Genomic DNA, 12,213 nt, shown 5'->3' on the forward strand with positions numbered 1-12,213 from the left:
TTAACGTTTAGTACTTTATATGAATGCTATGGACGCTACAAAAAAGATTCTGTAGGTTAAAGAAACATTTTGGAAGATATGTGAGGATTTTACAGGTTGCAAGAATGTTTTGAAGGCCATAGCAACGTTCGGGGAAAATACCACAGACTTTTTAATGCTAGAATAAGACTGTCTTGGAGGCGGTATGATTACTTTGAAGGCGGGTATAAAAACGTTCTCGAGGTTTTAAGAACATACCTGAACGTTTTGGAGGTTATATTATTTTTTTGATGGCTATGAGAATGAGTTGCAGGCCTCACGAGCTTTTCTGAGATCAAGCAAACACTTTGGAGACCGGACGCATGTTTTAAAGTCAACATGAATGTTCTGGAGGCTAGATAAACATTTTAAAGGGGAACATAACGTTTTGAGGCCGCTAGATGCTTTGGAGGTGTCTTGAAGGGTCAGAGGAACTTTGTGGGCTTTTCTTTTAGGCTACATGAGTAGGTCAAAGTGGCCAGAATTTTCTTCATAATAATAATTTCATCAGTCATGCTAACATTTTTAACTTCAAACAGTTTGAAAGGTACGTCAACCTACATTTTGGAGGCGTGAAAACATTTAAAAAGTACACAGAAAAATATTTGGAGGGCAGAAAATACCTATGAAAAGAAGAAATAATTTTTGATGATGATAAACATATTGCAGAGAGGAACAGTGATACCAGAAGAGGCGCGAGGGTAAGGGGGGAGGGCGAGAGGGGGGTGTAGGTGGGAGGGAGAACCACGCCCTTAGACCACGCCCTCCCTCCCTCCGTTTTAAACCCTGGTGAAAATCAATGTCGAAAGAGATAGAGTTCGGGGCCTCACTTTCCCTTCATATTTTTACAGATTTGTTTTCTCTCTCTCCATTTTTCTACACCTGGAGTGATGGTGAGTATAAGGCGTTGTAAGGATATCGATTATTTTTTAGTACGGAAGACGCCTTAATTTATTTGGAAACTTAAAGTTTCTAATATTTCCGATGCTAATTTGTTTTTGCCCATGAAAGATGCTTTAATTTAATGGGAAATATATTTTTATTCCAGATAACGTAAGACAATTTAATGGTATATATTATGTATATATTTCCATTTCTCGTTCGTCTAAAATGGCCAGACTTGCAGAGAAAATATGTACCGGTATATTTCCGATAACTTTTTTCTTGTAACGATAGACGTTTTAATTAAGATTATAGCGTAAAATTTTCAAATTAAGTTTTGGTTCCAAGACGATTCACACTATTTTATAAAGTTGATTTATCTCCTCGTGTATCGATCCATATCCAGAGACTGTGAACATTGTAAACACGTCTTGATGTCCGACACTAAAAAAAATACTAGGATAGGACCACTAAACTATTGCCGTTCTTTTCAAAGCAAATGACCCGAAATTATATGAACACAAATGCTGTCTGATTGGATGTTTGAAAAAGCCTTTGTCCATCCCGTGCTGACGCAGTTTATGGGACGCCGTATATTATTACATCGAATATAGGTACATTTATGAAGCCATTTTGGTTATCTTTCAGTCGTAGAGTTAAATGCACCATTGAGATATATTCACGTGTCTTCGACCAGGGACGAATTTAACGTAGGAAGCTTTGAGAATTATGACCTAAACCAACGGGGGAATGAGGCTTAATACTACAACCCACTACCACGACAATGGTTAAACTCTTCCGTCTTGGAGAACTTCATTTACTCCCAATTCAAACAAGTTTTATCTCTGCTTTTAAACCTTCATTTAACTCCTATAAAACCTAAACCCTTGTTTCTGCCATTTGGAACTAATCTCTTATCTCCTGAACGACTTGTCTTTTGCAGCCAATAACTCGACTCGCCTGTTGCCGAATGTTAGGTAAAGTTAACACTGACGGGAAACGTTTAAAACTCTTCTTTGAAAGGCTCCCCTTTACTCCCCGAGTGACGTTTTTAACTCCAGACTACAAAACGATTTATTTACCACCTGGCTTAAAAGGTTATGGATGACCGCTAGAGCTCTGCTACAGGAAGACCCCCTGCTAGAACTTCCTGCTTCTCTTTTCCTTCCACCGATTCTTCCATCAAGTTTTTTTTTATAAAGGTTAATAGCGCCTTTCAAGTCTTCCTGCCAAGTTTATTGGTCATTTCCCGCTGATGTGCCATTCTCCGCGCGTACGTGTGTGTGTGTGTGTGTGTGTGTGTGTGTGTGTGTGTGTGTGTGTCTAACTCGTAGCCTTATGCAATATAAACAATGTGTTGGTGCTGCTCGACGTACATATGACAGGCCGAGACCAGACCTGACACACGCACCAGTGTAACAGATATATTCGCTGGCCAGGTGTGTGTACCCTTGACCTGGTGACTGTGCTCCCTGCCAGGGGACCCTAAACCTGCAGACGTAGTGGACAGTGTATTTGTCTACTGGAAGAGGATTTTAGTTCAACACGTGGTGGACTGCTCACCCCGTCATGGTTAACCCTTCAGAGTGCAGGGGCACACTAAGGTTTCTTATTCTAGCTAACGACAGACGATTTTATTCAGCTGAGAGAAACCCTTGCCCTATAAAGGGTTAATATAATTTTCAGGGTTAATGTAAGCACCGGCGCACAGTGGTAGATGAAGGACAACATATTTACAATATGACTGTAAATTGACAATTGTTATGAAATTTTTTTTATTAATTTATATAAAATTTCTCTCGAGAAGGACACAATTTTTTTTTGTTTATTCACGTTTTCCATAACTGAAATATACTGAATTATTTCTATCAGGTTTAACTGGAATTTTGCTTATTTAATTCAAGCATGGGACAAGTGTACATTATATATACAGCACACACACACACACATATATATATATATATATATATATATATATATATATATATATATATATATATATATATATATATATATATATATATATATATCACAAAACACGAAGGCTGAATTAGTGTAATCAACGTGACACTGGTCGAGTGTAGCAGGTCAACCTGTCGTCATGCCGTGCAGGGTGAGGCAACTCTTGCAACATTCACTCATCACGATATGATTTAATTATTTACATAGACTTGATTATTTACATTATGGAAAACGAGTGAGAACTAATACACATATTGCACGAAGCAACGGACCTTGTGGTGCTCTCAGTGGTGTGGTCTCACCGCACCTCATGAGGTTTATATACACGTGCTGGTACTATGAACTACTTGTCACACACTACCATCATCCAGAGTTGTGTGGGACTACCACCATCCTTGGTGCTATCATTATCCAGGGTGCTATGTGGGGTGCCTGCCGTGCCACCACCTCTCCACCCCTGCATCACCTGAGCCTTCCAGCCAGTCGTGTGGCATCACACCTGTGTCTGTTACGGCCTGGTGGGGCAAAGATGTCAATTTTTTCTGGGTGGTAGATGAAGGGGTCGTGAGGTCGTGTGGTGGTGTGTACATTTCCTGGTGGTGGTGGGTGGTGGTGAGACACGTACGTCAGAGTTCGAGGTCGTCCATGATTGCTGCTGGGCGCCGTTGAGCTTGTCGCCGTGCGGGAGAGTTTCCACCGGAGTTAAGGCATTCTCCGGTTCTATATCGTCCCAAACGGCAGCGTCTCGTATGGCCGCCATACTGATCAGCGGGTGAGCGTTTGTGAGGGTGATTTCTTCAAGCACTGACCCGTTGGGCTGAAAAGTGGCCACGAACGAGCTACGCTACATTGAGATAGTTAACTCATGCATCTCATCATAACAGTATTAAGTCAGGGATTATCTCCAACATGGCAGATGCAGTAATATTGTCAGTCAGTGTAAGAGAAAGAAAAGTGCAGTATGCACTTCTGACTCACCGCTCAGGTCTCCATACTCACCTGGACGACCTCAGACGCCAGCGACACGGACCACACGCAGGCACGGCATGACAACCATTCACAGCGTGACGTACTTGTGTCACGTGTCCTATGAGTGCCCTAGTACACTAGTTCAGGCTCCTCATGCTCTCCCAACTCACGGGATCACTCAAGGTCAAATCATCGTGCAGAGAGTGAGTTCGGTGTCCGGCCACGACGAGAGTCTCTACAAACCATGTCAATATTTTCTCAGCTACGTAGCTTTACTCATGACTCAGCTGGTGGCCGCACTGACCCAGCTTTATGCGTGGGTGTTGGATGTCTGTAACCCCTTAAGGAGTATACTGTGGCCCGTCACGCCACTCTTATGTGCCTGTGAGCTCTTAACACTTCCTGAGAGCTGAACTGTGTTGTTGGCGGTACTTTGCTCTCGTGGTACATTATCCGCGCCAATCACCTTCATTTGTATTGATTGAGAGGCAAAAACATGTTACCAAGACCTTCTTAGCGGTTGTCAGAAATTAATTTACTCGCACATTTCTCTGGAGGAGCTGGTAATGAACGACGAATCCTAAAATTAAGAAAACAGGTGACGAGAGGAACGACAGCTGACATTGTACGGGAAAAACAAACTGCAGCTAGCTCGCCGTAGACTGTGGGAGAGTCAAGAGTCTCAACGAGTAGGCTGTACATACAGTAGATCCTCTTAACAGATCATCCTTGGCCGTGTAAGGAAACTCAGGGACTCGCAAGATTTTCTGTCTGGCTGTTTATAGGGATGCTTGGGTGATCCAGGCAGTCGGCACAAGGTGGGGAAATGATCTCAGCCTAACAAAAATATACCTGCCGAGAGCCTGACCAACACAGCTGCTGAGAGCCTGACCAACACAGCTGCTGAGAGCCTGACCAACACAGCTGCTGAGAGCCTGACCAACACAGCTGCTGAGAGCCTGACCAAAACAGCTGCTGAGAGCCTGACCAAAACAGCTGCCGAGAGCCTGACCAAAACAGCTGCTGAGAGCCTGACCAACACAGCTGCCGAGAGCCTGACCAAAACAGCTGCCGAGAGCCTGACCAACACAGCTGTTGAGAGCCTGGCCAACACAGCTGGTTGAGGTGTTTAAGATCCAGGTATTGGCCAATGGGCAACATGATACCTTCGTTTAGTATTTCTTCTGGCCACTAACCGGCTTGGTATACCGTTGAGCAGCTGTACATTCAACCAATCACAGAGTTATCATGCGTTTTACAGTACCTTCAGCAAGTACAGAGCCTATTCTCTTCATCATCCTGCAGTAATATCAGCATTAAGAGAGCTCAATAGTAATACTTCAACTCCTAGAACACTCGCTAACTTCACCCTTAAATACTATGAAGTATTTGAACACTCGCTAACTTCACCCTTAAAAACTATGAAGTATTTGAACACTGGCTAACTTCACCCTTAAAAACTATGAAGTAATTGAACAATCGTCAACTTCATCATCAAGTACTGTCAACCCTTAAAACTCTCACTAACTTCACCTTCAAGTAATACCAAGTACTAGAATACTCGCTAACTTCACCTTCAAGCACTATCAGGTATCAGAATACTCGCTGGTGTCGCCAGCTCTTAGATGCTCTTCCCTGTAACTTCAGTCTGTACTAGTTCATCAGTTATAACACCCACTAACTTCATCCTATACAGTAGTACTAACAGTTCTTACAATATTTGCTAACTTCATCTTACAGTACCTGTACTACCAATACTCGCTAACTTCATCTTGTAGTACCACCAATACTCGCTAACTTCACCTTATTGTACTAGCAATACTCGCTAACTTCATCTTGTAGTACCACCAATACTCGCTAACTTCACCTTATTGTACTACCAATACTCGCTAACTTCATCTTCACCTTATTGTACTACCAATACTCGCTAACTTCATTTTGTAGCACTACCAATACTCGCTAACTTCATCTTGTAGTACCATCAATACTCGCTAACTTCATTTTGTACTAGCAATACTCGCTAACTTCATCTTACAGCACTACCAATACTCACTAACTTCATCTTACAGTACTACCAATACTCGCTAACTTCATTTTGTAGCACTACCAATACTCGCTTACGTCATCTTACAGTACTACCAATACTCGCTGACTTCATTTTGTAACACTACCAATACTCGCTAACTTCATCTTACAGTAATACCAGTACTCGCTAACTTCATCTTTCAGTACTACCAATACTCGCTAACTTCATTTTGTAGCACTACCAATACTCGCTAACTTCATCTTACAGTACTACCAATACTCGCTAACTTCAGTATGCTGCCTCTGTTAAAACATTTCCTAACTTCATCCTACAAGACGACCAGCACCAAGACATTCGGTAACTTCATCTTAAGGTGCTACAAGATAATAGAACTGCTCCCCCCCACCCGCAACATTGTAACTCCAGTCCGTAGAAATTCCTCATTTAAAATACCCGTTAACTTCAGCCTGGCACATTTCATCGGAAAATATATTGATTCTGACCCCAGACCATGTAACATTGAGAGGAAGGGTTTGGAAGCCATGAACTTTTGAAGACGTCAATAATAATCAATGTATATTTCGTCTTGGCTCTGAACCATTGTTGCGAGTAGGCTGTAGACCATAAATTTGCTCCTTTCTTCTTTTGTGTACATTAAAAAAATATGACAATATCTGTACATATACATTTAAATTTTCATTAAGCCGGTCAGTAACGCTTTCTCAAGTCTGTCGATGATTCTTTGTGAAAATGAAGTGAAGGCTACTCACCCCGCAGTTCAAATACACACACACACACGCACTGGAACTGTTAACACACCAAACTGTTAACACACCAAACTGTTAACACACCAAACTGTTAACACACCAAACTGTTAACTGAACTGTTAACACACCAAACTGTTAACACACCAAACTGTTAACACACCAAACTGTTAACACACCAAACTGTTAACACACCACAAAACAAATGCACATCAAGAATATTAAAGTCCATTTAATAATTTAATCTTGCTTAAACACACAAACATAACATAAACACAAACCCTCAGAAAATGCATAAAAACAAAGTCATATGAGAGAAAGAGAAGGAGGGAGGGATACTTAAACAGACGTATCGATAGTGAGGCGAGAGTCTGAGTAGAGAAAAACAAAATAAGAGAACAAGACAGAAAACAGCTGCAAGAGATAGGAGACGTGAAGGCGAGGGATCGTGAGAACTTAATATTGACGAGGAGAACGTCGGTGAAGTACAAAACAGAAACAAATGTAAAGTTAACGTAGAGAAAACAGTATTGCCAAGAAGAACTACGCTGGGGTAAAGTTACCATTGTGGTATATGAAGGAGGAGGGTCAGATATAAAGGAAATTTCTTAATATTATCTTTGATGCTTGTTTGCTACTATTGTCTTACAAGATTGGTTTAACATGTCATCAATTTACTGTAGAGTGTGTGTGTGTGTGTGTGTGTGTGTGTTAACTCCAGTTATTATGTATATTATGCATATTTATACATTGCTTTATTACTTTCATTGAGAGAAAGACCATAAAAGAAATATATATTTTAAGATACCAACCAAAATAGAGACAGTATAGTATTATGATCATCAAATCGGCAAAAAATAAAAATAAAATAAAAATCAGTAATTTGATAAAAATTCACGGGGACAAATATCCATGGTAAATATTCACAGGGACCCGTATCCTATGTCAACAAACATCACTGTCGCGTTCATTGTTACAAAAACTATGGAATGTAATCCATATAATTCCAATATTTTTCATAAACAGGGAGGGTAGGTTTTTTTTTCTATGTTTCTTTTGATAAAAGACGCGGGGGATATTTTTTTGACTGTACTGTATATTATTATTCAGACGATCTGTGGAGGGGCCAAGAGGGTGTGAAGGAGAAGAGTGTAGCGGATAGCATTCAAGGAAAGAAAAAAGAGGGAATGTTAAATAAAAGGAAACGCGAACGGGAAAGGTGACATAGGAGATAGGAAATGATTAAAATTAGGGTAACAGAGCACAATGGAACAGAGAAGACATAATAGATAACGATAAAGATCTGAAGATACGAGAGAAATGGGAATTATTACACTTGAATTTTTTTTACGAATTCGAGGAAAAAATCAGAGAATAATTTTTTTTTATATATAAATAGGATAAACGTAGAGAGAAAGAGATGGTTCTGAAGAATATAAGACTTGTAGATAAGAAGGAAAGAACAATAATAAACAAATGAGAGAATTTAGAAAAAATAATAAGACAACATAATGAATTAAAAGTGCAAAAAAGATCACAAGAAATGGGCTCTGAAGGGATGAATTAACATATAAACAGGTGATACAAAATAATGAAGGTATAGGAGACGAAGTGTGGTGGTACTGTGGCTAGAACGAGGGGACATGAAAACTTGATTAGAAACAGAGTGTGTGGGAGCAGCATACCAGAATATTATCTTATACGTAAAAGAAATAAAGAGTTGGTGAGAGAATTTTGTCAAGATTCAGAATAGATATAAGTTCAAATATAAACAAGAGCGAGGAGGAGATGCAAGAAGCTAATAGAAAGACTAAAGAGATGTAGAGAGAAAATACAATAAACTCACAAGAATGAACTGCATACTACTGAATAATGTAATGCAAGCAGCAGCCACCCGGGCAACACACAACACACCTCAGCCTCTGTAACCCAGACTATTTCGGTGGCTCTGAGAGACGCTTGATTCTCAGCCATGGCCCAGGGAAGCTCTGTTTCAGCCACGGCTCAGGGGAGTTCACAGTCTCAGACATGGCCCAATAAAGCTCTCAGTCTCAACCATGGCCTCGAGAAACTCTCAGTCTTATCCAAAGCTCTCAGTCTTAGCCATGGCCCAGGGAAGCTCTCAGTCTTAGCCATGTCCCAGGGAAGCTCTCAGTCTCTGCCATGGGCCAAGGAAGCTCTCTGTCTCAACCATGGCCCAAATGAGCTTACTGTCACAGCCATGGCTCAGTAAAGCTCTCAGTCTCAACCATGGCCCAGGTAAACTCTCAGTCTCAGCCAGAAACTGTCTGGGTTACCAAGGCTTTGAGGGCCGTAGACGACGAGGAGGCATTGAAAAGGACGAGAACATAGAAGGAGCACTCGAGCAGACGGTGACGCGGCACGTCAGTACAACACGCGTGCTACATGCTGTTCCACCTGGCGACCCTGACCAAAGCTGGCACTAGTTGGCCTCAGTACACACCTGATCTGGCACTGGTTGGCACCCCATTAATGGATTAATCTCTATGTATCACGATCGAGTCTGACGATTCTAGTTTAGTATGCGCAGTGAAGTGATATAGGAGACGTGGGAATGAATATTTAATTACGGTACAAGAAGACGTAAGTGTGTGTATTGTGTCTGTCTCAACCCCTATACTGTACTGTTGCTTTGTATACTGTTTTTACACACCTATCTCTCTCTCCCTTTAACCTCCCTTTTAGAAGTTTCTATTTTCCTCTATCCACCCCAATCAAAAAAAAAATGGGAGACTAAATAGAGAAAATAAGATAACCAGATAAATAAAAATCATTTAGGTTCTATATCTATAATCTGATCAATATATAAAAACTATAAATACATATATCTTAAATGTGCCTAACACAAGAGTGATCGCGGGGCTTCTACCTCACACTAGCACAGTTACAGTATAGTTAAATAAACTGTGTGTGTGTGGGGGGGGTTGACGCTTGTTGCCGACTCATAATGTGCAAAAATAATGCGAAATATTTCCATGACTTTTGGCAATAAATAGAGTAGTAATGAGCGGATTGTTGTAATTTTCATAATTAATGGATTTTATGTTCACTTAATTAAATTTTCAGTTCTTAATAGACTGTGGATATAGTGCTATGATCCAGCTATAGTAACACACACATGATATTTTGAGTAAACGTTCCCAAAACACAAAGACAACCTAACATAACCTAATGAATTCAGAATATATTTTAGTTCAGTATAGTTTACTGTAGATGGTGCATTTCCAAGTTTTTCAAGAACTTCGAGTAAAATTGCATTTCTATATTGATTGCCAACATGAGGGGTTGTGGTTACGTCACTAACATCATTACTAAAAAAAATATTTCTCCTAATTATTATTTTTTGTACATTATTAAGAACTGTAACGTATTGTAACGATATTCACAGTTATTAAAAAAACAAAAAACACTATCATTAAATATTTTAGGTGAAAAATAGTTACAATTTATCTTTTTAGAGTCAGGGAATAATTATATATGTGGATATTTTTTATGTGTACGTTTAGCGAGGCCAAGAAAGATCACATTTTCGGTAAGAGGCGAAATAACAGTTACCTGGTGGGTAAACCTGTGATTCAAACCACCAAAAGATATTCTCACGTTTTATTGAGTTATCTCTGGTGATCTTGGTGTGTTCGACGCCCCAAGAACAGTGCTAAAATGAGGGAGGGGGGTTGGGCTGTTTTAAGGGGGGCTGGTGAGGGTTGTTTAAGGGGTTGGTGAGGGCTGTTTTAAGGGGCTGGTGAGGGCTGTTTAAGGGGTTGGTGAGGGTTGTGTATGGGGGTTGGTGAGGGCTGTGTGTGGGGGTTTAGTGAAAGTTGTGTGTAGAGGGGCTAGAGAGGGGTGTTTAGGAGATTGGTGAGGACTGTTTAAGGGGACTGATGAGGTTTATATTAGGAGGGGCTGGTGAGAACTGTGTGGAGGGATGGTGAACGTTGTGTGTGGGGGCTGGTAAGGGTTGTGTGGGGGGATGTATCAAGGGGCTGGGAAGGGGCTAATGAGGCTGTGTTTGTTGGAGACGGATACTGAGGGCTGTGTTTATGAGAGGGGCAGTTGAGGGCTGCGTGTGAGGGGCTGGTGAAGGCCGTTTTTGTGAGAGGGTTTGGTGGGACTGTGTTTGTGGGAGGGGCTGGTGGGGGCTGTGTTTGTGGGAGGGGCTGGTGAGGGCTGTGTTTGTGGTAGGGGGCTGGTGGGCTGATGTAAGTAGGGCGTGGTTGGCCTGGGTTTCCATCGTGCCAGATCAGGTCAGACGAGGGCTAGATGCTATTAAACAGGGTATGGGTGTGTGTGACCAGCACATGACCACCGAGATGACCCCGTGTTGGGGACTGGGGTCAAAGGTCACCAGGTGGAAGTCATGCGGCCCCCGGGGTCGTCCCAAGGGGCGGGGTCAGCGAGTCTTACCGCGGGTGGAGGGGGGAGGGCGGCCTCCGTATCCGTGACCTCGGGGGCAGCCGGGTGTAGTGCCGGGGTCACACCGTTGTTGTCGCCGTTCTGTGGTGCCTTAGGAGGTATCTTGCGCACAGAGTTGGTGCCATAACTCACGTTGTTAGCCACGGAGTTGCCCTCAGACTGGAGGTCGCCGTTGGTGTGGGGTCCGCTGTGCGACGCGGCGTCCGAGGAGGCCAGGGAGTCGACGTGCGTCACCTCGGTGCCCTGCGACGAGCGGCCACTTACGTGCGACTGATTGTCAGGACGAGGGTCGGGAGCAAGGCCATCCGAGCGGTAGGTCTCCACGCGGCCATTCTGCGGCTTGGTAGCGTCGAGCAGCACCTTCAGCGAGGCGATGGCGTGCAGTTGCGTCGCCTTCTCGTCCACCTTCCCTGTAACACACAGTTAACAGTTAGCAATGGCGTCTCTATGACTGTCTATTGTGGAGGAGGGAGAGAGTGATACCCAGTCCCTTCACCATATAATTGTATGCAGTATTATTTACACTTATCTGAAGAGTTTTTCTCAGGGATCTACACCTAAATTTCCATCAAACATGCATGCAAATATGCATCAATATGCAGCGGAGTTGTAGCACTTAGGAACAAACATTCTCCAACTCCAGAATGAACAGTGTAGATGTGGAGTCTGTGTTTGTGTCTTTATAAATAGTTCCTGTAATGTCACGGCCACAAGAGAATGTCAGTGTGTGTGTGTGTGTGTGTGTGTGCGTGTGTGTTACATTTAGGCGAGCTTTAAAACTTGAGCAAGGACATCCTAGCCTTCCTTAGCTTTTCTACAGGAGAGTAGAAGGACCCGAAGGAAATTTTAATGGTATATTTTTAAAAGTACGGATGAAGTGTGCTGGTGGTAGGGAGTGACCTTGACGTACTGCACACCTCTAACTGATATATTATATAATTATATGAAGACGACTAGACCATTCGTTATAGAGAAGTAAACTTGACCCATCATGGTGACTGGACCAGTAGAGCTCCTCTACATGGTTGCTGGCTGGGGTCGACGTGATTAGACTGAAAGGTTTCTGCTCTTAGATTTATATATGTAAGGAGGACGACCAATGATAAGGTCAAAATGTAGAATCGTAAACAGGACGTTTGAGTGAAAGTGGGTCTCGTA

At 42.2% G+C, this 12,213-nt stretch overlaps 1 protein-coding gene across 7 annotated transcripts in view; it reads right to left on the bottom strand.

Annotated features, from left to right (window-relative positions):
* LOC121872552 (sodium/potassium/calcium exchanger Nckx30C-like) overlaps positions 1–12,213 on the bottom strand; it is a 143,277-nt gene that overhangs the window by 18,470 nt on the left and 112,594 nt on the right. For 5 of the 7 annotated variants that reach the window (XM_042375356.1, XM_042375355.1, XM_042375353.1 and 2 more), the window contains one exon: positions 11,047–11,465. In XM_042375356.1, coding sequence (XP_042231290.1) covers positions 11,047–11,465 — 419 coding nt within the window. Of the gene's footprint in view, positions 1–3,487; positions 3,680–11,046; positions 11,466–12,213 lie in introns of all 7 variants that reach the window. The other 2 variants (XM_042375357.1, XM_042375358.1) reach the window with 2 other exon arrangements.

This window comes from Homarus americanus, unplaced genomic scaffold, assembly GCF_018991925.1.
Source record: "Homarus americanus isolate GMGI-L3 unplaced genomic scaffold, GMGI_Hamer_2.0 scaffold39155, whole genome shotgun sequence".
Taxonomy (NCBI): Eukaryota; Metazoa; Arthropoda; class Malacostraca; order Decapoda; family Nephropidae; genus Homarus; species Homarus americanus.